We start from the raw sequence: 27,806 nt of genomic DNA on the forward strand, positions 1-27,806 counted from the left end.
TAGAGACAGGTCTGTAGTTAGCAGTGAAGTTCTGGTCCAGGGATGGCTTTTTAAGTAAAGGGGTTATGATGGCATGTTTAAATGAGGAGGGAAAGATACCTGAAGAAAGAGAGGTTAAATATGTTAGTCAGGTGAGTGGTGACCACCGGTGAGAGAGACTGCAGGAGATGTGAGGGAATGGGGTCACTGTTTCAGGTTGTAGGTCGACAAGAAGCGAGGAGCTTGGTAACTTCTTCTGTGACAGGCTCAAAGAAGGCAAGTGAGCTTGAAGTGTGGCAGGGAAGGGGATCTAGGCACTGGGGAGATTGGGCTAAGATGTCCTGATGGATGGGATTGATGTTTTCTAGGAAATAAGTGGCCAGATCGTCACCGCTGAGGTTGGTGATGGGGGCCTGTGCTTTAGGTTTCAAAAAGTCATTTTGGATTGTTGGATAGTGAAGTAATGAGGGTGGTGAAGTAGAATTGTTTGGCCAGATAAAGGGCAGAGCATGAATTTATAGTGGATGAAGTTTTCTTCTAAAAGTGATTTTATCCACTGACGCTAAGCACACCTTGAGCAACGCTGAAGAAAACGTGTTTGCATCGTGTGCCAGGACTGCCGTTGTCTGTGTCAGGTCTTTCTGCGTGTAGAAATGTAGGGCACTCTTCAGTGTATTATTGTAGTGTGACAATGCTAAGTCTGGACAGGAGAGGGAGGAGAAGGAGGAGAAGGAAGCAAAAGATTTGTGTAGATTGTCAATAAGCTGCTGGGTATTAATGGTATGTGTATTCCTATAAGTGTGGTAAGTGGGGTTGTCCCGGGTGAAGAGACAGTTCTTGACAGAGAAGGAAAGAAGGTTGTGGTCCTAGAGCAGGAGAGGGGAGTTAGTAAAGTCATGCAGCGAACAGAGACGGGAAAAGACCAAGTCCAGAGTATTTCCGTCTTCATGTGTAGGAGAGTTAGTAAACAGTGAGAGGCCCTTTGAGGAGGTTAGAGAGAGATGAGAGGCAGATTGGGAGAGGGAATCATCGATGGGGATCTTAAAGTCTCCCATGATGAGGGTGGGATGTCACAGGATAGAAAGTGAGGAAGCCAGTGTCACTGGTGTGTCAGAGGTGACAGACAGTCACCCTGCAGTTGGTTGCAGGAGATCTCCACGTTTGGCATTACAGACATCTTAGAGGCTGGCTGTCTCTAGGACCCAGCAGCTACTTCCCTCTGGCTAATTAACTCCCTGGCCTGGGTGTATAAATACCTGGTGTGTCTGAGATGGAGGTGCCAGCTGTTAGAACCTTGCTGTTAGGTTTTTTTTTCCTTTGCTGGTCACATGACCTTGTTGGCCTATTTAGTCCTGCTCCGCCCTTCTGGCTTTGCTGGACTTCATTGTATATCTACTTTCTAGCTAGCCTGTGCTCTGTATCTAACTCTGTTAGTTTGCTTGGTCTACGGACCTCTATGTTCTATCTATTTTGTTTGTTCGTCTGTCTGCTACTATTTCTGTTAGGAGGTGTCCCATATTCCTCCCAGTCCTTAGTACTTGTAGGGATTCCCTCCCCACATCTATAGGTCTCCGTACAGACTAGATTAGGACTTTAGCAGGTCTGATCGCAGGATCAGGTTCCCTGTTACATCGTAGGGATTCAGCTGAGTCCTATAGTAGGGACAGATCTCCTCTCTTTCCTTAGCTTTGGTAGCAGAACATAACACCAGCAATATTCATTACTACTTGTGAGGTTTTAGCAAGAGCAGTACTTTGTCCTCTCTGGAGCTTGAGGCTGTGTGCGCATTTGTCTGGAGTCGTCTAAAGCTAAGCAATTCCCCTGTTTGTTAACCCTTGTTGTCTATAGAGTTTAAAGGAGATCGACTAGTACTCATCTTATTCCTTCCCTAGCCTTAGCCATGCGCCAGGGTAAGTCAGGGTGAGGCAAGCGTGCGGCGATTGGTGAAGAGCCAATATAGGGACGGTAGTTGAAACAGGGTGACACTAGACCAGACTAGGAGGTCTCCACTCTCCCCTTTCCCTAGTGTCTGGGCTCCCTTTCCCTCTTACCTCTGTGTTGCACTAAGTCTTTTCCACACCTTGCATGACAGCCTAGTTGGAAAGTGATCCAGTAACTTCAAAGGAAGGAAACATAAGTGAAGGAACCGGGGGGGGGTGAAAGCACATTGTGATGAAAGGAGCAAATCAACATCTCCACCCTGTCTGTTCTCAGGTCTGGCGGTATGAGAAAATTTCAGCTCACCAAACGAGAGAGCAGCAGCGGCGGTGGTGTCTGACTGCTGGATCCAGGTTTCTGTAATAGCCAGAAGTTTAAGAGAATTAGAAAGGAAAAATCGTGAATGTAAGTTAGTTACACACAGACCGTGCGTTCCAGAGAGCACAATGGAAAGCGATAGGAGAGGGCATGCACTGAATGTTAATAAGATTAGCAGGGTTTCTATATGCAGCTGGAAGAGAGTAATGTATGCTAGTGGAGGGAGGTCCAGGGTTGGGGGAGGGAGGAAAAAGAGAAAGAGCAGGTGGTGCAATGATTTGTATGAACGTTTTGAGTGCTATATGGAGGTAGTGGATGGTTTGCAGGGGGTGAGAAATGTCAGTAGAGGCTCAGAGTTATACATGGGAGAGGGGAGAAGGGAGGGGTTGATATGGAGAGAATGCACAGAATGTGTTAAATACCCTGCTGTAAGTAAATAAATAAATAAAAGCAATAGAGCATATAATTAAATAGGGTACTTCGTAAACACAGTTTTTGATAAAAAAAAAAGCGTAAGGCTATGTGCTCACGATGCAGAAATGCTCTGGATTTTTTCCTGAGGGTTTCTGCATCTCCCTGGTAGAAAAAACGCATGTGGATTGTACCTGTGTTTTACCTGCCAGACACAAGTGGAAGTGAAGCATTCTTCACATGCATTTCCGCATGCGGGTTGTCAAGGGCTTTCAGCATCACTTGGAAAGTGCTTAACAACTTGGTCACACTATATAAATCCATGCAACCGGCATGGATTTATATCGTGTGACTGAAAGAATGGTAAAAAATATTATACTTACCTTACCGGTGTCTTCATCCGATGCGTCCTGGCTTGTCGGCAGCTCGCGGTAGACTAAAGGACCTGCCGACGTCGCGTAACCCGTCACATGGCTAAATGACGTCATGGCAGGTCCTTAAGTCCACGGCGAGCTGCCAGCAAGCCGAGACAAGGACACCGGGGGCCATCAGAAGGGGAGTATAATGTATACTTTTTTATTTTATTCTTTTTTTTTTTTTTTTTTTTTAACAGAGTCTCCTCTTCTCCAAACCCAGGTACCATCCGCACATTGAAACGCATGGAATCCGCATGTACAGATGCAGTGATGCGGATTCCATGCGTTCCAATGCAAGTCAATGGCGGTGAAAACGCCGCGATTCCGCAAAATAATTGGTAGTGCTGCAGATTTTTCCGCAATGATAATCCGCAGCGGAAATTTCCGCAGCATGTGCACAGCACATGCAGATTATCATTGGGGAACATGGCAGACCTTCTACCAAGCGTTTTTTAAGCATTTCTGCAGTGGAATTGCCACTGCGGAAACGCTTAAAAAACGCATAGAGGGCACACAGCCTAAAAGCCATCTGACCAGCGTTAAGGTGTACCCAAATTCGAGATACTAACCTCTAGTATTAAAACCTTACCATGAGTCATAGTGACCTCAGTGTGAAGAAGGACTGAGAAAACACTGCTTATTTACATTGACCTAGGTGGCAGTGATTAAGGACCACACAGGTCAGAAACATGTTGCCTTATTTGTTTTATGATTTCCCTCAATATCTCATGGAGTACTGCCGTGTGAATCAATCCTGATTTTATCTTTATTGAAATAAAGCCTTTTTTTATGGATGAAGAAAATGCTGGCGTCCTGGACTTTCTGCTTTGAACTTTTTTGACCGTGCACTAAACAGGTGAGCTGAACTACTATATTTTTCTATTGCTCTTACTTACAGCAGGGTATATGTTCATCTTCTGTCTTACGTTTTGTCTGTTTAATGGCCTGTGTGAACATGCTCCTAGTTTGCATGCATACCAACTTATACTCCAGTTAATTTATTTTGGTTTAGTGTTAGACAAGGAACAGCAGGAATAATGTTATTCCAGGTTACTAGTTGGGGAATGTTATTTTTGAAAATTACATATGGTTTTCTGTATGGTTTGAGGTGTATTGGTTGTGTATATGGTGATTGCTTCGGCCTCTGGTCCTCTCCCAATTTCCCCCCTTTCCTTCCCTGAGACTGTGCTAATATTTGGGTCAGATACATTTTCGATGTGTTGAACAAACGACTCGGAATGTGCTGAGCTGGAATGTGAGAGGGCTCCATTCCAAATTTAAAAGAGTCATTGTAATGGATTTTGATAAGAAACAAGTGACACATGTCATTTGTTTACAGTATACACATCTCACAGTCCAGAAGATTCTAGCCCTAAAAAGAGCCTGGATTGCTAGAGGCTACCATGCCACTTATTCTAATTATTCGCAAAGGGGTTTCCATTCTAGTGATCAAATGTCTCCAACTTGAAATTACACGGGTTGCATGTGATTATTTTGGAAGGTACATAATGGTACACTGCACACTAGGCAATTTTTCTTTTTTACTGGTTAACATTTACATACCTCCACCCTTTGACTCGGCTTTTTTGGAACGGATTTCTCAAGAGGTTACATAACTTCCGGTTTTGTGTGCGTGACTTCAATGCCGTTCCTGATGCAACTATAGACCGTACAGGTGGTCCAGACACTGTTTTTATACATTTAAATGCCTGGAGTTCGACTCTTTAATTAACGGAGCTATGGTGTTGGAAGTATGCCGAAAAATAGATATTTATTAATTATTCAACTGTACATAAGACCTTTCCCAGGATAGATCTGGCCTATGCATCTCTCAATCTTTTATTTTCAATTCAAGATGTTAGTTATACACCTAGGGAAATTACTGATCATACCTCATTAGTAATTAAAGTGAGGATAGGTCCCCCAAATATGTAGTTCTAAAATCTGGCGTATGCATCCTGCTTGGCTAGATTCTCCAGCAGTTTCTGAGGCAGTTTACGCTGCACATGTTGATTTCTGGGCTCACAATACTGATCACCAAAAACCATTAATTACAAGAAATGCCTATAAGACAACAATTAGAGAAGTGTTGCTGGGCAGAGAATCATTTGCGTTCTTAAAGATAGAGAAAAGTTTCTGACTACTGCGGTCTAAAAGGGCTGAGCAGGCATACATTGCTAATCTACAGCCCTCGTATAAGCAGCAATGAGCCCAGGCATAGAATAAATTAATTATTCTGAACAAGGAGCAGACTCAAAAGAAACTGCTGGTGGAGGACGCTGCCATTTTTGAGGTTAAGGATAAAAATGGGAAATTGTTGGCTTACTTGGCTCATGCTGAGCGGCCTCCTGTAGCCATTCCGTGTATCAGGAATCCAATTGGGGAATTGCATACCGACCAGCATGTGATTAATGAGATTTTTCAGGATTTTTATCAAGATTTGTACACTTCTAAATGTGGCCATGTCTCCCAGGTTGTAAACTCCTTTTTATCCGGTCTTCCGCTTTGGTGTTTGTCCCACAAGCAATCAGGGGCACTAGATGGCCCTATTAGTGAATAGGAGATAGAGGATGCTATTAAAACACGACCTTCTGTGAAAACTCCTGGAACCGATGGTTTGGTAGGATATTGGTACAAGACCAATTGTGATTTTGGTTAAACACTGTTTGAGCTCTATTAGACAATTTTTAAGTGAGAGGAGCTTCCTGACTGAGGGAGTTGCCAGTAGTGGTCTTACTGAAGCCAGAGAAGTACCAAGTGTTTCCAGATGCTTATTGCCCCATTTCATTACTTAACCCTAGAACGCATGACCATAAAAATCTACACTTTCACATACCTGGGGCCTTTTAGGCCCGTGTGCAAATAATAAATAAATGACCAACTGGAAATGACAAAACTATATACCTGAGGAATACCTAGAGTTTCAAAATTCTAACTAAAGAAATCTTGCAGAAAATAGAAAACAATTAATAGGGCGGGCCTGCAAGGCCCCAGGTATGCGTTCTAGGGTTAACAGGAAAATTAAAATTCTAGCTAAAATTCTTGCTTTGAGATTGAGTCTGGTTCTGTCATCATTAATACATCCTGACCAAACTGGATTAATTCCAGGTAAAGTGACAGACATTAATATTCAACAGTTATTCCTAAATATAGCAGGTGCCTGTGATGATCCCATTCCCGGTTTTGTTATGTCCTTGGATGTCTGTAAAGCCTTTGACTCTGTTGAATGGCAATATTTGCATTCACTACTGTCACACCTCCAGTTTGGTCCCAATTTATGTACTTGGGTTAAAAACTATTAAACAATTCTACTAGGAGTAAGAATTAAACTAACTTGAATATATCGCAACCTTTTCCTTTATGAAGAGGGACTAGACAGAAGTGCCCCTTGTCTCCGCTGTTCGCAGTGGCAATTGAGCCATTGGCCATGGATATTTGGCAGGCTTGGGACATCAAGGGTTTAATCAGAGGGTCCTTAACAAAAAAAAGTCTCCTTATACGCAGATGATACCTTTAGTATACCAGGCGGACATCGGTCCTTTCCGACTTCCATTCTAAGGTTGGTGGATGAATTTGGGTCATTTCCAGGCTTAAAGGTTAATTGGCAGAAATCAGTTCTTTTCCCTCTATCGCCTTCATATAGTCTGAGCCAGACTCAAGATGTTTTGTACCAGTAGCTGATATTTTAAGTATTTGGGGATTACGGTTTCTCAAAAGGTAGAACAATTATTGCATTAAAGCGCACCATGATTGTGATTAGTAAACCACATACATTGTTAGGTGGGCGCCGTTATACTGAGTAAAATGATACCTTTGTTGATGAAATCCATCCAGTGGTTCTTTTACAATCTTTACTTTCATTTCTGACATAATGATATGCATGTGCTCTCATTTTGTATTCATGTATGCCTATCTCTGTCTTGTGACCTGCCTATTATCTTAAATACTGACTGTGTAATTTGTGTGTCATATTGAAATTTATATTCCCCCAAAATGGCAGCAGCGGCCAGCGCATGAGCAGTAGCACGATTTGTGCTTTCATTGTCAAGTGGCAAGCTTCTTTCTGCACTCAATTTGGTCCGGTTCAAAAAGTCTTCCGTTCCATTCCGAGCTACTCCTGTTTATTCATGAACACTTTGAATTCCCTAGGGTGTTGTCCCCTTAAGTGTGCTGGGTATTATAGATGAGCTTATTGATGGGTCCTACAATAGACTATTTTTTAGATTTCTGTTTTTCTGTGCTAGAAAAATAATTCTAATGGGATGGAAATCCATGGACGTCCCCTGTATGCTCCACTGGCTGCAATTAATCAATAAATATATTCCATTATATAAAGTCCTCTATATGAATAGGAGATTCATAGCATTCCCAGCAGAGCCTTCTGTATATTTAGTTCTATCATATGTCTGCATAAGATATTAATGACATTTCGCGGAAGGGGATGGGCATGGGGACCGGTATGATTGTGTGTTGTGTATGATGTTGTACATACGTGACTCTTTAGTTGTTAATATTTTCTTTGTCTTTAAAAAATATGGAAAATAAAGCCTTAAAAAAGAAAATAAATGAGGACCCATTGTAGGTACATGGCATTAATTCCTATCATTCTCTGCCTACAGAGCCGTGTATGTGTCCATCTACTATGCAGAGTATTATAGCGTAGTGACCACCCTGTCTGCTGCTGGATGGAATTTCCTTATCTGTCAGAATGAAGTTCAGGAAACAGAAAAGAGGAACCTCCAGCTATAACACATTTACATATAGTATCAGTAGGGAACGCAACTAAAGTGAATAATTGTTAAAACTGACCGCCCCCTATGAGCAGTTAAAATAACACCCACTCCTCTGCTGCAATGCAGGAAGTAATGTCAATTGGCTAAACCTCCCAATGCACAAAATGTGCAATAAACTGCACCATCCAATACTTTCCATAACTATCACCTTAAATGAACAGGTAAAAGATCACTTGTAACAGGTCACTGTGAATCATATGGACTATAACATATATATTCAGTTCTAGGCTCACACAAACCGGTAATGAGTAGAGTTCCATCACCCACGTCAGTATTCTGTGGCTGCTGGACTGGAGCCATCAAAATCTCCTCTTAACTGATGGCAACTGTGTCTTTTCTCTTGATTAGCCGACCCGGCTAATCAAAAGAGCTTCAGAGGATGCCACCAGATAGGAGGCAGTTCTTAGGGTTCTAAACCAGTGGACACATATTACTGACATGGTTGATGGACCTGTTCCTGCAAATCAGTTCACACCAAGTATGGTTATAAGGACATCACAAAAAAATGGGATTAGAGGGATACCTTTGGCATTAAAAAGATAGCTGATCCAGATTATGGGTATGTGCACGTATTTTCAGCAGAAATTTCTGCACCTTTTCTGCATCTCTTGGCAGGAATAATGCTGTGTGAAATAAGCTTGTTTTTTTCACATACGTTTTTGGTGCAGATGTTTCCCCACTCATTAGTATGTGTGAAATCTTTAGCAAAAACGCTGAAAGGATTGACATTCTGCAGATTTAAATCTGTTATAAATCTGCAAGGAAAAAATAAGCAACGTGTGAATGAGACTTCAGGAATCTCATGCACTTTGCTGGTACTAGGAAATCTTTCAGGTTTTGTGACAAATCTGCGCAGAAAAAAAAAACAAAACTGCAACATGTACACAGACCCTATTAAAGTTTGTTTAGATTAATGTTACTTACCCAAAACTAGCTTAACTCCTTTTTCCAAAAGGATATCCTTTATAGTCTCCCTTACATGTGGCAGCAGCTCTACATCCGCTAAAGCAATTTTTGAATGTATCAATGTCACCTATGTAGAGAAAAGTAGAAAAGGCTAGTCAAGGCAACACAATAAATAAGTAGCCATAAATCAGATGTGACATGCAGTAGCTGATCTTAGGACTCCGACTAGATAAAGTTTATCTGGCACTTTAGACCCCACCTATCTGCAGTATATGGCAGGAAAAGCTGTACCATACTATCCCATTCACACAAACCAGGAAAATATCTGGGCTTTTATCAAACTTTCTATACCTCGTGTAATACAGAAAGTTGGATGTTTTTATATCTGTAAATAACACTGAAATCACAATCTGGAAGGATTCACACTAATATTCTACCTCTTTTTCAGGATAGTCAGTTTTCAACTCTGCAGCCATCTCAACTCCAGCTACGCCTCCACCAACAACCACCACATGTTTAGCTTTTTGGACCTTGGGGGAACATAAGAACACAGTTAATATTATGTTCTTATTAACTGTTATTATAGTATTGTGAATTTGTAGTGATTATACCCGTCCTGTCACCTCGTCAACTATACGTACCTTGATTACATGGTGTAGATGAATTGTCATGGCACCACAGGGCCTAAAAAGCCACGCCATACAGTACTTTTAATAAACCCTTCTCCATTAAAGAAAAACACTGACATGGAAATATACAACAATACAGAAGTATACCATTACCTAATGTAAAAGCTATACAACCTAACAATCAAAAATGCAGGGCAAATATTAACATTAAAAAGCCAGATCGAAAAGACAGGTAAAGATATAAAATGGTAGTCAGGAACCAATGAAAGCTGATAGCATGAGGTAAAAGCTCACCCACCAAGATCACCCTTCGTACGTTTCACAACTGCGTAAAGGGATTGTCCACTACTTATTATTCCCCCCACGATGTATCCCCCCGGGGCCCATAAGTGTCTTTGTAATTCTGTTACAGTTACTGCCTGTGAGCGGCGCTATCGGTGGCCGCTCACAGGAATCACGTGACTCCCGGCTGCAGCCGGCTCTGACATCCAATGTCATGTCAAGATTCCAGATGCAGCCAAGGGTATCTGTCTTCTGCGTTCCACCGGTGGATGCTGGGTGTGAAGCAGGGAGTAACCCCGCCCACAGCCCAGCATCCAATGTGGGGACCCCATCGCTGAGTCACGCCTCACTTGACGTGACATCAGTGGCAGGTCACATGATGCCTGAGCAGCCACAGATAGCGCCACTCACAGGCAGCGGTAACTTCCATGAATAAGGACTTGTTGTCAGACAGCATACAGCCAGCTAATTACTGTATCTCTTTGTAGATACTGGGAGCTAATGAGTATGGCCAAAAGATGAGGTAAGTTTTCAGGTGTTCTGTGGAGGCCTTCACTGAAGCAAAATGGGGCGGTGTACATTTAGACTGGGTGGGTTTAGCTCTAGAGGGGATACTACTGTGTCTGTAGAGATATGTTGAAACAACAATAAAAATCCAAAAGGACTGAATGTGCGTTGCCAAGGAGTAGGTAATCCAGGTGGGTAATAAATAAATAAAATGTATTCATAAAACTACACATTACAGTGTTGATTTGACGCCTTCATCAGGTTTATGCTTACAGGACATCGTTCATGTTTCTTTAGAGCTCCCACAGTGATGTGTTGATCTACCAAATGGAAGCAATTAGCATACAAAACAAAATCAACTGTCGAATAACAGCAAAAAATATACAAGTATTGTAAAACACGTAAATGTAGCTTTAAATCACCCAAAACATTAGTTTTCTTATAGGACAGTCAAACAATTAGCAATAGTGATGAGCGAGTATGTTTTGTTAACCCTTTCGCCGAGTATGCTCGGGCCGAGCACCGAGTATTTACAGCTGCTCGGTGATATGTTTGAATCGCTCCCGTGTGCATGATTTGCAACTGTTTGACAGCTTTAATGCATGTGAGGAATGTGTAAGAAATAGACATTCCTCACATGTATTAAAGCTGTCAAACAGTCGCAAATCATGCACACGGGAGTGATTCAAACATAACACTGAGCAGCTGTAACTACTCGGTGCTCGGCCCGAGCATACTCGGCGAAAGGGTTAACAAAACATACTCGCTCATCACTAATTCGCAAGAATCGGATCATTTTTTATTATGGGCCAATATTTTATAAGGTGTGGTAATGCAACTTGCTCGGCTCTCCGGAGGCAGACACAGGACACACAGTTCGGGTTAACTTCCTGCTGGTTTACGGTCTGGCATAAACTCCAGCAGCATCTCATAAAAATAAACAGGCCCTCTCGGGGTTAACGGGAAAACAAAAGATAAAGTATAACAGAATCCATTAGCAAGCGAGACTTCGCCCGCTCCGGGTAGCACAGTGAAGTCTTTACCAAACACCAGTCCTCCGGTGTTGCTCTCTGGCTTCACCCAAACACGGCCTGGAGACTTTACTCTCCAGACTACACACTACACAGAAAAAAAAACCTGACTGAGCATTTAAACCCTGCTCAGCCACACCCTGAGGGGAGGTAGGGGAATGGCTTCCCACCCTCTTTGCCATTCCCATAAAACCCACACCCTTTAAGAGAGTTAACCCCCAGCATAACACATGCTGGCAGAAATTTAGTAGGTTTTAATTCACACAGTAGATCAACTTGAATGACACATATGTAGCACCCTGAGGATTCGGCTGCTACAGGGGTATTGCACCTCAACCCAGAGGTGTGATATTCCACTCCCGGGTAAGGATGGAGTATGGAACTGAGCTCGGTAGGCTGCATGCACTACACACATCCCATTTCCGAGGAGCAGACCGACGGTACTCCCACTTAGAAATGTGCAGGTACGACCGAGTCTGTTCCTGGCTGGAGTGGGAGGGGGGGGTGGTACATCCCAAGTAGTGTAGGGGCAGATAGGGGGAGCAGCCTGGGTAAAGATAGGAGCTCATTGGGTGCTGGTCACCTGAGCTCACACATAGAGGGTGTATATAAGGTGGGCACCATCAGAGATCAGGGTCAGTCTGTCAGAGTCAGGAAGAGGAGCAGAGCAGATCCAAAGAGAGAGAGAGGAGAAAGAAGGAAAGACCCAGAGAGGGGACAAAGAGAGGACTCTGAGAGCCCAAATTCAAGCTACGGGTGAAGAGTCGGCATTAGGGTACCGGAACCCAAGCTGGTGGGGGCAAAAACACACCCCAGCCAGAGACCGGAGGCCGTGGGCAGCGTCTGCCACGGCCACCCACCACATCCACCACGAAGGCATACCACGTGGAGGGTCAGGGAACCCAAGGCCAAGGGTCACCCAACAGAAGGCCCGAGGGAGCTGGACCTGGGTGGATCAATAGTGGGGACGGCCAGAGAAAGGACAGAAGGAGAGCTCAGGGTCACGCTCCGGACTCGCTTGGGGGTTGGCTGGATCCAGGACCTGGTGGATGCAGCACGGCTCGGGAGGTCACTTGAAGCTGGAGTGACCGGAACATCAGCAGTGAGTAAATACCCTAAACTGCACAACCCGACTCTGTCTTCCTTTAACATCTATGCTGCACCACCACAACCCCCATCCTCTGCACCTGACCCCCTGAGGCTATACCCCACCCGTTGGGGGTTATACCACCAAAAGCTGCACCTACACCATCAGCCTCAGCGGACCCTGCTGCAGCGGCGGCCATAGTGACCGCAATACAACGGGTGGCGTAGTCGACAATAAAGAACTTTATAACATCTGTAGGACTGCCACATACAACTGAGTTTGACACCCTGGGCACGGACCGGGTCACAGCCACTCGGAAGACTACAACTCCCATCTGATCCGGCTCCGGATATTCCCCCTAAAGAATATGGCCCAGGGGGCGCGTCACATACATCCCCTTGTATAACACACCAGTGTCTCTGCCACAAAGGATATCCCTAATGTTCTCATGAGACTGGTTGAAGGCAGTAATAAAACTGTATTTGATTTTGTTATCCATTGATTGAAAAATAAGGTTGCTAAGAGTCTCTCCTCCCCATTTACATACACTATTTGTTTTAATTTTATTGTGCGTGTATAGGCATAATTTAGGATTTGTTTCGGATATTTTTTCTCCTCGAATCTTGTCTGAAGAGACTGGCATAATTTGGGGTAACCTCTTCATGGGCCGGTTTGAGGTGCTCCACATAGCTCAGTCCCCCCTGCCAGTGGGTCACATTCTTTTTTTTTTCTAAGAGATTTATTGATGATCTCTTTATCATCTAGGACAGGCACACATGAGGAGGCAGAGGTACAGTATTTGTAAAAAAAACTTTAAGGACAATCCTTGGGGACTGCAATTCTCCTCTTCCTTTTCTACAAGTCAGATAGAATTCCTTGATCTGAAAATCTGTGAAAATGAACAAGGTAAAGGAATTATTACCACCACCCAATTTACGATCGTGGATGTCAACAGCTACTTAGAATATTCAATTGGTCATTATCCTAAATGAATTAGGAATATTCCCTATGGACAGTACTAGCGTATTAGAAAGATTGTACCCGTGACGCATAAGCTCAGATCTTACATACAGTTTTATTACAGCCTTCAACCAGTTTCATAAGAATATTAGGGATATCCTTATAAAATGTTGGCCCATAATAAATAAAATATGATCTGATTCTTGCTAATTCCCCACCTGAAAAACCCAATATTATGTTCCGAAAAGAAATATGAATCTAAAAAACCATATAGCACCGAGCAGGATTAGAAACATGAAAACTGATAAGAGATCCCTAGTGGGATTCTCTTCCTCTGAACAGATTAGGGGATCCTACCGTTGCGGGGGAATTAAATGTTTGTGTTGTTGAATGATGAGAAGTTCAAGTTGTAAAGAATTAAGATCTGAGGTTACTAATGAACGTAGGTATAACATACACAATGAGATATACTATGATTGATTATCTAAACATCACAAAGACCCCAGTAATTTAAGATTAATATCAATAGAACATATACTGGAGGATATCCCAAATCGCTATCAAAGGCTGATTAATAGGGAATCCTATAGGATTTACAAATTATCAACCCAGTCACGTGATGGATTAAACTAATGCATAGAGAATACTATCTAGGGTTAATCTTTAAAGCTCAAACGAGACAAAATAGAGTGTATGGAGTATACTCCACAAGGGTAAATGCGAGAGATTCCTTTGGGGTAACCTTTTGTTTGACTATCCTATAAGGAAACTAATGTTTTAAGATGTAATAATGTAATAAGACCTGATGAAGGCGTCTGATCGACTCTGGAACGCAGTTTTATGAATACATTTTATTTATTACCCACCGGAATTAACTACTCCTTGGCAGCGCACATTCAGTCCGTGGATTTTTTATCGTTGTTTCTTCAGTCATTCCCGGCCTCTTCAGTCCAAGAAACAACAGACGTTGCGGCAGCCGATGGATTAAACTAATGCTTCATTGAGGGTTGTGCCTGAATCCTGCACAACAGGTGAGTACACCGCTGACCAGCATCAGCACGGTACCAGCTGATCCACACTAGGACTTCTTTCTATTTTGTAGAGATATGTTAACATAGAGGGAACAAGGGAAGGGTAAGTGGTGCATAGTTGAAACCAAACAGCGCCTATAGCTGAGTCTAGTCAGGGCTGTGAAATAAACTAGTTATATGGGACCAGAGAGCGGTTGCATCGGAGTCGTAATTGCCACGAGACCTGGAGTGTGGCCTGAAAGTTCAATATCACAGCATATTAGACTGAACAGAGCTGTTAATGGAAGGAATGCACTACAGCACTAGAAAAGTAGGGTTATAGCATGGTGAGCTATGGTTCTGCCAAGGATTAGGTATAATAATAAAACACCCACACAGTCTGTGTGAGTGCTGTGTGCAGAAACTCCAGTGTATCCTCTGAGAAGTAGCTTCTGCTTGTCTCCTCTACCTCCTACTACTACAAATAGCTAACAGGGCTTGACAAAGACCCTTGGGGGTGCATTAATGTTACAGGATGGATAAGAGACACACACCATCTTTTCTACTGGAGTGCTTCAGCCATCCCATCATTTATTGTCAACATACAGCTGACATCCGGCTGCAGAGAACTCCGATCCAGGTCGTTTAACCACCGAGACACTGCAATTGCTATTGATGGCAGCTTCTAAGAAGTTAAATAGGAAGCAACAATTCTCCATTTTGACCACCTGTGTGCCGTGCGACTGATATGGTTGCAGATGGGCTGGTATAACAGCCAGCTTAGTACACAGACTAAACTGGGCAGTCCACTACAAGACAACTCCTGATTATCACTTCAGTGCCCCATATAAAATAAGAACAAAACATATTCACTTCCCATGGAAGCACCATTCCTGCAATTCTCAGAGGATGGGGGTGGGGATCGGGCACTGAAGTGATTAAGCATGGGTAGTCCAGTAGTGGATAACTCTTTCAAGCCCTATAAAAAGTTTGATCAACAATAATACTAGAATTAGTGTATTATGTTCATCCTACTTCCCAAAAATGGTCATAAAAAAGTTATAGAAAAGATCTCACATAGCTCTGTCAATGGAAAAATAGAAAAGTCAAAAGTCTCACAATATGGGGATAGAAATGATGTGTTCCCATTATGTAAAGGTAGTGCAGCTAAAAAAGTACGGAAATTTGGTACTGCTATAAGTGTACTGACCCACAGAGTAAAGTTTGAGTATCCTTTATACTGCACAGTGAACGCCATAGAAATTCAACTCAAAAAAGTAAATCCCCAAAATTCTGTAATACTTCTTTTTTCTCTCACGCTCTTCCCCCTCTCCCATGAAAAAAAAAAATCTCAATCAAGAAATACAACTTGGCGTACAAATAACAAGCTCTCATACGACGACATCAGAGTAATAAGGTGTGGCTCTTGGAAGACAGGGATGAAAAAAACGCAGCATTGTGAAGGTATGTGTTCACCTGAAATTAATTCAAAAAGTGCTGCAAATGCTCCCCATAAAATATACATTGTACACAGCAATGTCAAAATGACATCAATGTGCACATGCCGTCTTATGTCACTTAACTTCATGGTTTGGAAACCCTGCAAAGGTTAAAAGAAGCAACATGATCATTGTTTTCCTGAGATGCCATCCACGCTCTATAATGAGAGTATGGAGAGAAAGAAACCACAAGAACGTCGGCAAAGCCACCGCCGAAGCAACTTCAGGACAATGACTGTCCGCGTTTTCCTGAAGCTTCGTTGCCTGGGTAAACTCAGTGGCTGCATTGGCTGTATACACATGGCCTTACGAGGTTAATGCAAAGATTTTTTTTTTACTTTTGCCCAGATTTGTTACATTTTAGCAGGGGAACCAAATTGAGGATGAATTAATACATTTCATTTAACTTGATGTAAAAGAAAAAAAAAATCCATCATGAATTTGTCCCCTAGATTTATATTAAAGAAAAATCATTTTTAAAACATACGTCAAGAGAATGCAATCTAGAATTAAATAGCTAAAGTTCTCTTCATAACATAGAATGAAAATAGGTAAGGGATATACTTCTCTCATCACTTTTTTTAACCCAACAGATTATTGGTTTATTACCAAATCTATGGCCAGCAAAGTGCTACTGAATGAAGGCTTCTTTGTGGTGGTGGTGGGGGCGGGGGGGGGGTCACACATATCTAGCATTAGTAACTAGTGTTGAGCGATACCTTCCGATATCGGGAAATATCGGATTGAATCGGACCGATACCCAAAAAATATCGGATATCGCCGATTCCAATACAGGAAACCAATGCAAGTCAATGGGACACAAATATCGGAATGAAAATAAACCATTTCTTTCCTTGTAGGTTAATTCTACATGAAGGAAAACAACTAAGAATAATGTAGAATATATTACATGAAAAGCCGGCAATTCATCAGCGGCATACACCGGTACCTGACAATTTAGAACAGAAAGAATAGAGCATCACACATAGATTAGATACATAGAAACATGTCAGTCACATATATAAGAAGTACAGTGATAGTGTTGATTACTGTACTTGTCATTTAGTGTTAAAATAAAGGATTTATTAAAAAAAAAAATTGGCGTGGGGTTCCCCGTAATTTTAGTCTCTAGCGGAGGTTAAGCAGACGGCTGGGGCAGATTTTTGAAGCCTGGGAAGGGGGTAATACCCACGGAGCTTCCCAGGCTACTAATATCAGCCCCCAGCTGAATACATAGCCTTTACTAGCTATTAAAATGGGGGACCCCCAAAAAAAATGATGTGGGGCCCCCCCTATTTTAATAGCTAGCAAAGGCTAGGCAGACAGCTGGGGGCTGATATTAATAGCCCAGGAAGGGTGCCATGAAAATTGGCCCCCTCCCAGGCTAGAAACACCAGCCGTCAGCCGCCCCAGAAATGGCGCATCCATAGGATGCGCCAATTCTGGCACTTAGCCTCGCTCTTCCCACTGCCCTGTAGCGGTGGCAGTGGGGTAATAGGGCTGGGGTTGATGTCAGCTTATAATGCCAGCTGACATCAAGCCCAGGTTAGTAATGGAGAGGCGTCTATAAGACACCCCCATTACTAACCCCATAGTCAAAGTTAAAAAAAAACACAAACACCCAGAATAAAGTCCTTTAATTGAAATAAACACACAACTCTTTATTGTTCTAAATTAAACCATACTTACCATCACGCCCATTCCAGCTGAAGCCAATGTCTTCTGCAATAAAAGTAAAATAATAAAACAACATCATCCTTACCTTTCCATGGTTCCCACGACTGCTCCAGCTCTGCTACAATCACATGACAGGCTGGAGTGCAGCCGAAAGCTGCCATCCAGCTTGCCATGCCGCAGACACTGAGAAGCGCAGGAATGCTTGTGCTCCTCAGTGTCTGGCTGTGACGGCATCCAGATGAGCCGAGATCATGTCCAATGAACTCAGCTCACCTCATGCACGTCACTGACAGCGTGGGAAAATTCTCCTGCGCTCAGCGCTTCAGCTGACATCAACTACAGCCCTATTACCCCACTGCCACCGCTACAGGGCAGTGGGAAGAGCGAGGCTAAGTGCCAGAATTGGCGCATCCTATGGATGCGCCATTTCTGGGGCGGCTGACGGCTGGAGTTTCTAGCCTGGGAGGGGGTCAATATTCATGGCACCCTTCCTGGGCTATTAATATCAGCCCCCAGCTGTCTGCCTAGCCTTTGCTAGCTATTAAAATAGGGGGGACTCCACATCATTTTTTTTGGGGTCCCCCATTTTAATAGCTAGTAAAGGCTAGGTATTCAGCTGGAGGCTGATATTAGTAGCCTGGGAAGCTCCGTGGGTATTACCCCCTTCCCAGGCTTCAAACATCTGCCCCAGCCGTCTGCTTAACCTCCGCTAGAGACTAAAATTACGGGAAACCCCACGCCAATTTTTTTTTTTAATAAATCCTTTATTTTAACACTAAATGACAAGTACAGTAAGCAACACTATCACTGTACTGCTTATATATGTGACTGACATGTTTCTATGTATCTAATCTATGTGTGATGCTCTATTCTTTCTATTCTAAATTGTCGGGTACCGATGCTGAATTGCCGGCCGGTTTTTTTAAAGAGACGGTACATGAAAACACTATTTTTTTTTTTAATAAATCCTTTAACACTAAATGACAAGTACAGTAAGCTGAGCGCTGCCATCCAGCTTGTCATCCTTCAGAGACACTGCAGAGCGCAGCCATTATGGGAACTTCCGATTCCGGTATTCGATACTCTAAAAGTATCGGAACACAGATACTGAAATATCGGGTATCGACCGATATTCGCGGTATCGGAATGCTCAACACTTTTAGTAACCTGTGGCATAGCAGTAATTTGGACACTATAGTTTTGGAATGTAACTGATGTCTGAATGCATAGACTACCATCAAAGGTAAATTCTGTCTACCTAAGTGTAGGATTTCAGTCTTAGCTCTCGGATTTATCCATCTTTTTGTAGAGTATTCTACCACCCGACTACGGAATTCAATTTAACAAGTTGCCGTTTTTCTAGAATGACAGCCACAGACTGATCACATCTGTTTTTTTGCTCACCTCCTTTACTAGATCTTCATATACTTGAATGGCCATTTCTTTGGTGGCTGCCTTGTTAAATTTTCCAGGGAATGGACCATCACTTCCAGTTGCAATGAGGAGATGGGAATAATGTATTTCCTGAATAAAAGAGAAATTGCCAGAAAAAAAATGTGACTTAAAAGCAAAAGAGTGGAAGATTGTCTGAACACTAGTGATGAGCGAGTATGAACTGATAACCCTTTCGTCCAGCACGCTCGGGTGCTGGCTGAGTATTTGTGGCGTGCTCGGCATAGATATAAGTGTCGCCACGGCTGCATGTGTGACATCTGTTATACACCGGTCACACATGCAGGGATTGCCATAAAAACAGGCAATTCCTGAATGTTAGAGTGCCCCTAAAAATTTCTGGTGCAAGCAATTACCTTTATAGGTCACATGCTGAGTGAAAGCAAGTCCACCTGTATGCAATCTAAGTGTCACATGGTCTGTCAGTATATATATATATATATATATATATATATATATATATATATATATATATATATATATATATATATATATATATATATATATATATATATATATATATATATATATATATTTTACACACAGTACAGACCAAAAGTTTGGACACACCTTCTCATTTAAAGATTTTTCTGTATTTTCATGACTATGAAAATTGTACATTCACACTGAAGGCATCAAAACTGTGAACACATGTGGAATTATATACTTAACAAAAATGTGTGAAAGAACTGAAAATATGTCTTCTATTCTAGATTCTTCAAAGTAGCCACCTTTTGCTTTGATGACTGCTTTGCACACTCTTGGCATTCTCTTGATGAGCTTCAAGAGGTAGTCACCGGAAATGGTTTTCACTTCACAGGTGTGCCCTGTCAGGTTTAATAAGTGGGATTTCTTGCCTTATAAATGGGGTTGGGAACATCAGTTGTGTTGTGCAGAAGTCTGGTGGATACACAGCTGATAGTCCTACTGAATAGACTGTTAGAATTTGCATTATGGCAAGAATAAAACAGCTAAGTAAAGAAAAACGAGTGGCCATCATTACTTTAAGAAATGAAGGTCAGTCAGTCCGAAAAATTGGGCAAACTTTGAATGTGTCCCCAAGTGCAGTTGCAAAAACCATCAAGCGCTACAAAGAAACTGGCTCACATGAGGACCGCCCCAGGAAAGGAAGACCAAGAGTCACCTCTGCTTCTGAGGATAAGTTTATCCGAGTCACCAGCCTCAGAAATCGCAGGTTAACAGCAGCTCAGATTAGAGACCTGGTCAATGCCACACTGAGTTCTAGCAGCAGACACATCTCTACAACAACAGTTAGGAGGAGACTTTGTGCAGCAGGCCTTCATGGTAAAATAGCTGCTAGGAAACCACTGCTAAGGACAGGCAACAAGCAGAAGAGACTTGTTTGGGCTAAAGAACACGAAGAATGGACTTTAGACCAGTGGAAATCTGTGCTTTGCTCTGATGAGTCCAAATTTGAGATCTTTGCTTCCAACCACCGTGTTTTTGTGCGACGCAGAAAAGGTGAACGGATGGACTCTACATGCCTGGTTCCCACCGTGAAGCATGGAGGAGGAGGTGTGATGGTGTGGGGGTGCTTTGCTGGTGACACTGTTGGGGATTTATTCAAAATTGAAGGCATACTGAACCAGCATGGCTACCACAGCATCTTGCAGCGGCATGCCATTCCATCCGGTTTGCGTTTAGTTGGACCATCATTTATTTTTCAACAGGACAGTGACCCCAAACACACCTCCAGGCTGTGTAAGGGCTATTTGACCAAGAATGAGAGTGATGGGGTGCTACGCCAGATGACCTGGCCTCCACAGTCACCAGACCTGAACCCAATCGAGATGGTTTGGGGTGAGCTGGACCGCAGAGTGAAGGCAAAAGGGCCAACAAGTGCTAAGCATCTCTGGGAACTCCTTCAAGATTGTTGGAAGACCATTTCCGGTGACTACCTCTTGAAGCTCATCAAGAGAATGCCAAGAGTGTGCAAAGCAGTCATTAAAGCAAAAGGTGGCTACTTTGAAGAACCTAGAATATAAGATATATTTTCAGTTGTTTCACACTTTTTTGTTAAGTATATAATTCCACATGTGTTAATTCATAGATTTGATGCCTTCAGTGTGAATGTACAATTTTCAGAGTCATGAAAATACAGAAAAATCTTTAAAATGAGAAGGTGTGTCCAAACTTTGTCTGTACTAATATATATATTATATATACACACACACATTTTTTTTTTATATTACACACACACCCTTTCTGAAACGCCACAGATTCTGCAACACCATTAAGCAAGAGGCACCACTAACCAAACACCGTGAAGGCCAAGATCTTCAAACAAGTCAGGGACATAGTTGAGAAGTACAAGTCAGGGTTGGATTAAAAAAAATCCCAATCTCTGATGATCCCCCGGGGCACAGAGACCAAAAGTAACCCGGAAGGAGCTGCAGAGTTCCCAAGCAGAGACTGGAGTATCTGTCCATACGACCACAATAAGTCGTACACTCCATAGAGGTGGCCTTTATAGAAGAATGGTTAGAAAAAAGCCTTTACTACTTACACACAAAAATTGTAAAGCTCGTTTTGGAGTTTCCCAAAAGACATGTGGGAGACTCCCCAAATGTATGGAGGAAGTTGCTGTGGTCAGATGAGTCCGAAATTAATTTTTTGGGCTACAAGATAAATGCTGTGTCTGGTGCCAAACCAACACAGCTCATCACCCCAAGAACACCATCTCCACAGTGAAACATGGTGGTGGCAGCATCATGATGTGGGGACGTTTTTCAGCAGCAGGGCCAGGGAAAATGTTTCGAGTTGAGGGGAAGATGGATGGTGCAAAATACAAACATATTCTTGAGCAAAACCTGTTTCAGTCTGTCAGGGATTTGAGACTGGGGCGGAGGTTCACCTTCCAACAAGACAATGACCCATACTGCTAAAGCAACACTCGAGTTTTGCCTTGAGGAATGGGCAAAATTCCCAGTGGTAAGATGTGGAAAGCTCATAAAGACTTATTCAAAACGACCTGCAGCTGTAATTGCTGCAAAAGGAGGCGAATAGTTATGCACACTAAAGTTTTCAGTTAATTTGTCCTATTTGTTGTTTGTTTCACAATAAAAAGAAAACCAAATGTTCACAGTTGTAGGCATGTGGTTTACATGAACTGATGCACACCCATAAAAAAAAAAAAAGTGAAATTCCAGGTTGTGAGGTAGCAATACACAAAAAATGCCAAGATTGTGAATACTTTCGCAAGCCACTGTATGATATTTGAGATATACTAGTGCCACTTTGCATGTCTATTTGCATACTGGACTTTATACATAAATGCCATTAAAATAACTGAGATTTTAAATATGCCATTTATGTAACTTGTGATTTTATTGTTTCATGTACATATTTTTATACACTGGAGTTATTATACAATAATAGAATGTTTGTATAAATGAAAGTATTATTTCCCCTCCTATTAACACAGCACAGTCCTTAGAGCAAAGCATCAAACTGTCATGCAATGTAGCCAATTGAATAGAAGCAGGGTTATAGTGAGAATTTATGGAGGCACATAATATGTAAATAGTTTTCACTAAATAATTTCTACCTTTCTATGCCCAAAGCTCCCATGCCAACTATGCATTGCCATTATAACAGACTACAAACAAACCTTATTCAGTCTGACTCTCACATGAAAATAATCTTCAACATTAATGGCGTTCTCGAAGAATATAATTAAATAGTCCAAGTCATGTAATTCAAACAACAGCCCATCCTAGTCAGGTGTCAGGGCGGGCAGACCTGTGTAAGCAGAGAGGCTCCTAAGACCTGTGACAGAGGAGCTGTATCCTAAACACACATACCGAAGCTTCTGGAGAAGCGTGTGACAGGAGAAGAGATAAATCTTCTCCTCGGCTTACTGAGCATGGAATACTGAGGCTGGAGAAAAAAAATCCTTTGTGTCAAGAACTGAGTCGAGGAGAATGTTTATTTCTTCTGATTTCACTTCCATTTTCCTCAGCTCACTAAGTATGTATGCTTAAGCTGTCCTCTGTCAGTTGTGACACTCATGCGCTGCCCGTCCTAACATGTGACTAGGACGGGCTTCCGTTTGAATAAAGTGACAAGGGCTACTTTATTACATTCTTAGAGACCGATCCTCAGAAATGACCCCAAAATGTCTGACAACCAAATTGGGGACTTTTACGTGTGGTTTTGCTAAACTAGCATGTTTTTCTTTTAACTGTGATTAGCAGGACTGTCCCATTAAAAATGGCACTGTAGCCAGGCATGCATCCATCTCTGTTCTAGTCTTATATTAGAGCATTGCATCAACTGACAAGATGGTATTCACCTCATTGTTTTCCAGCACAACCATCTGCTTCTCTAGGTTTATCCCAGACACTCGTCCTTGCTTAAAGTGATTTTGGAATGACTCTTCGTAGGAGATGAAAGTTTTTTTTGCAAAACCTGAAACAAGTGCAAAATTTACACATATATTGTCACACATACAGTGATAGATATAATTCTACTATACAGGAAACAAGCAAAAAGATGTGGGAAATCACGCATTTTATAAAAATACCTTCCAGTCACTAATGTCATATCATAGTCCAATGAGTGGGTATTTTAGGATGCAGAAGTCATATGTGTAACAGCACTGCCTGCATGGCTTCCCATCCCCCCACTATGCAGGGACACCGACGTACTCGCCACTCCAGGCCATGCAGTGTGTTCCCTGTCCTCAGCTTACTGTGTTCAGTGTGCTCCTTGTTCTCTGCTTGCTGTGCATGTTTCCTGGCTGCATGCTTCCTCATTCTTAAAGAAACAGTGCGCACATTCCTAATGTGTCCCCAGCCTATTGTTGGGAGGCACTTGGTACTTAAAGCAAGCACCTCCACCTGATGTGAGGTGCCTGAGCAACACGCTCTTTCAGTGCGTGTGTGTGTTTGCAACTACTGAGTTGCCAGGTCCTGTCCTGTTTATGCCACCTTGAGGGCTGAGTACCCAGGCCTGAACCCTGAACCAGTGTCTTATCAAGTCTGTTTCTGCCACCCTGGGGGCTGAATACCCAGGCCTGAATCTATACTTGTGTCTGTTCTTGTCTGAATTAGGACCAATCCCTGAACCTGTTTGCATCTGTGTCTGGAACTTTCACAAAACCTTGTGTCTGAATCTGTACCTATCTCTGAAACCAGCAGTGTCGTACCTATCCCTAAACATGCAGTATTTGAATCAGTACCTATCTCTGAAACATGCAGTTTCATTTGAGGGGGGAATTCTGTTCTTCTAGCACTTAAGGGCTCTGGATATGGAGTCTTCAAACTATTTTAGGAAAATCTGTGCTCCAGGAGGGAAATAGCGCTCATACCCTCACGAGTCTCGCCGTGTGGCTAAGCAGTACTTTACAGCCACATATGGGGTATTTCTACATTCAGCAGAAATTGAAGGCCAAATTTTGGTGCAAATTTTACTCATTCCCCAGTGTGAAAATGTAAAATCTGGGGCTAAAACAAAATTTTGGTGGTAAAAATTTAATTATTTTTTCTTTGCTGCCTAATGTTATAATACTCTGTGACACACATATGGTGTCAATATGATCAATGCATCTTTAGATGAATTCATTGAGAGGTGTAGTTTGTAAAATGGGGTCACTTATGGGGGGCGGAAGGGGGTTGACTGTTTTGGCACCTCAGTAGCTCTACCAATGTGATGTGACATGGCACCCTCAAACCAGTCCAGGAAAATATCAACTCCAACAAGGAGCTTCTTCCCTTCTCAGCTTTGCACTGTGCCTCAAAAGTAGTTTTCGACCACATATGGGGTAACAAATTTTGGGGTCCATTTTCCCTGCTATCCTTGTGAAAATTAAAAGATTTGGAGCTAAAACAACACTTTTTGTGGAAAAATGTATATTTTTTTTTTTTTTTTTTTACAGATCAAGGTTGTAAAATTCTATGAAGCACCTGTGGGTTGAAGGTGCTTACCACACACCTAGATAAATTCCATGAGGGGTCTAGTTTCCAGAATGTTGTCACTTGTGGGGGGTTTCCACTGTTCATACACATCAGGGGCTCTCCAAATGCGACATAGCGCCTGCTAATCAGGCCAGCAAATTTTACATTCAAAAAGTCAAATGGCGCTCCTCCCCTTCCGAGCCCTGCCATGCGCCTAAACAGTGGTTTTCCTTCACATATGGGGTATATGTGTGCTGAGGAGAAATTGCACAACACATTTTGGGGTCCATTTTCTCCAGTTACTATTGTGAAAGTAAAAAAAAAAAAAAAATTGGGTCTAAAAGGAAAATTTGTGTGAAAAAAGTTAAAGGTTTATTTTTTTCTTCCACATTCCATTAATTCCTGTGAAGCACCTGAAGTGTTAATACATTTCTTGAATGTGATTTTGAGCACCTTGAGGGGTACAGTTTTTAGAATGGTGTCACTTTTGGGTATTTTCTGTCATAAAGAACCCTCAAAGTCACTTCAAATGTGATGTGGTCCCTAAAAAAAAAACAATTTTGTTGTAAATATGATCGCTGGTCAACTTTTAACCCATATAACTTTCTAACAAAAAATTATGTTTCAAAAATTGTGCTGATGTAAGGTAGACATGTGGGAAATGTTATTTATTAACTATTTTGTGTGACATAACTCTTAATTTTTATGCCCTCAAATCAAAGTTTGAAAATTGCAAACTTTTTCGCCAAATTTCCGATTATTTGTGAAAAAAAAAAATGCAAGTCATATCAAAGAAATTTTACCACTATCATGAAGTACAATACGTCACAAAAAAATAAACTCAGAATCAATGGGATCCGTTGAAGCGTTCCAGAGTGATTACCTCATAAAGTGACACTGGTCAGAATGAAAAAAAATTGGGTTGGTCAGGAAGGCGAAAACAGGCTTCGGGTGAAAGGGGTTAATATAACCGGACAAAAAATAAAATGCTGTTCAACACTTTTTGGAACACTGTCCTAAAATGGTTTAAGAAGTAGAAACACTATCTCTTTTCTGAACATTATTTACTTGATATTATCGACATGTCTTACCAGTTTCTACAGAAGCACGAAGGGATCCAACGTTGTGATGGAAAGCTTCTTTGATATCCACTAAAACAAACGGAATTCCATTGGATTTTAGCTGACTGGCAGCAGCTTTGCCAGCAAATCCTCCACCCACGATGACAACTTGCACCGATTCATTTACAGACAGGTTTGAGCCCATATTGGTTACTGTTTTAAGTAATAAATGAGAAAACGCAGTCAGTCAATCTCTTAAATATCACATTGCCACTTACTTACATTATAAAACTCCACAAGCACAATACAACCTCTACTTCTGATAAACTGGAACCGTTCCTGAAAGTTGTAAAGTGAGATGTAAATGCAACTTAAAGTGGTTGTCTGGCCTTAGGCTACAAGTCTGCAGTTACCCTATGTGACTGCAGACGTGTAAAGCCTCACATTGCACGCACTGCGCTGTGAGGATTCTCCGATGCCAACACCAGGAGCAGCCGGCGTGGGACCTTCATGTCTACTGTCCTTGTGCTCCTGTGAAGCCCTCAGCAGGAGATTGGTAAATTCATAGCAGTGTATGGCACTAGCAGTCAGGGGGGAGTAAAATTATCTATAAAAAAAACTGTTATTACAGTTGTAGCAAAGTGAATGGGATTTTTAAAAATCTTCCGCCCACTTTGTTTGTACTGCATAAACGGACCTGGGGTGTGTGCTTGAAATCCACGACATGTCAATTACTCTAGCGGTAAATATATGTTTCAACTGAGGATTTTCCCCATAGACAAAAAAAAAAAAAATACCTCTAATTTTCATTCAGAGAAGTTGGATGAGTGAAATCCCTTTGCTATTCTACGAGTCATGCGTGTGATTTTTTTTTCTCGCCTAGCATCCTTATGACATCCATAAGTAATACATTTTTTTCTCTGCAAATATTATTCTACAAGCATTTACAGTGTTCTGTGCTACAGAATGGTAATGTATGCGTAAGAAAAAAAAAATAAAAATTGGACTGCACATGTGGCGCCCCTGAGGGTTCGACCTCCACAAGGATGCAGCACTTCTCTAATGGAGTGTGGTGTTCCTCCTCTGAGGTAAGAACAGTGTGATAGTCGGGACCCAACCTTTGCATCCAACACCACATTTCTCCACCAGAGGGGGCTAGTATGCACTAGGTGCTGCTCCCCTTGTTACAGGGAGACTGGGGAACCAAGAGTTAGGGGAACCAGTTAGTGGGTGAGAGTGGAGGACTTACAAGTTAGTTACACTTTAAATTTTATATTTAATAAAAAGCCATCTTGGGGCTTGGTTCTTTGACTGCCTTCAATCGCTCTTTGACTGTCTCTATGCGGTCAATTGCTGAGTGGACTGTGATCTCCCACCCCAACGCGGATCCTGTGTGGGCCCGCATCGGATGGAGACACAGCCCTCGTGCCCCGGCCTTGGGACGAGGGGTAGGTTGTAGACAAGGAATGTCTCGACCCGGTCAAGGACCAGGACCAAGAAGGCTCGGAGCTTAAGGGTGTGGCTCCATAGCAAATGGATCCCGGGGAGGATGCAGACGGAGCGGTGTACACCACCTGTCCTCACCACCTGATATATTCAGAGGGAACCTGGCTGCAAGCCCCCGACACCCGACCTTGCTACTCCAAGTCCTGGTCGGGAAAGCCCGGTAGGCCTTGAGGATCCCACCGGGTATCGGACGGAGCGGAGCTGCCACCCGTGCCCTTGTTCTGAGAGGAGCTCAGAGGGAGACCCGGCCTATTCGCACACACACGGACAGGAAAGGATTCGGTCTGTAGTTCAGGAACACTCTGATGAAGGGTCCCGACTGAATGCTGGACTTACTCGGAGGTTTGACGGACCCCAGTCCCTGGTGACCGCAGGACTCCGCGGGGAGCAGGGAGTCGCCTTCCTTCTGCCATCTATGTGAGTAAA

At 42.5% G+C, this 27,806-nt stretch overlaps 1 protein-coding gene across 1 annotated transcript in view; it reads right to left on the reverse strand.

The window, feature by feature from the left end:
* The window catches only part of AIFM2 (AIF family member 2), a 59,982-nt gene that overhangs the window by 29,418 nt on the left and 2,758 nt on the right, over window positions 1-27,806 (reverse strand). The window contains exons 2-6 of the mRNA XM_073685848.1: window positions 25,905-26,087; window positions 23,211-23,326; window positions 18,848-18,967; window positions 9,199-9,291; window positions 8,780-8,888 (exon numbers count right to left, since the gene is read on the reverse strand). Coding sequence (XP_073541949.1) covers window positions 8,780-8,888; window positions 9,199-9,291; window positions 18,848-18,967; window positions 23,211-23,326; window positions 25,905-26,079 — 613 coding nt within the window. The 5' untranslated portion in view covers window positions 26,080-26,087. The remainder of the gene's footprint in view (window positions 1-8,779; window positions 8,889-9,198; window positions 9,292-18,847; window positions 18,968-23,210; window positions 23,327-25,904; window positions 26,088-27,806) is intronic.

This window comes from Phyllobates terribilis, unplaced genomic scaffold, assembly GCF_046119375.1.
Source record: "Phyllobates terribilis strain yellow unplaced genomic scaffold, ASM4611937v1 Scaffold_5__5_contigs__length_657084704, whole genome shotgun sequence".
In the NCBI taxonomy this organism is placed as follows: domain Eukaryota; kingdom Metazoa; phylum Chordata; class Amphibia; order Anura; family Dendrobatidae; genus Phyllobates; species Phyllobates terribilis.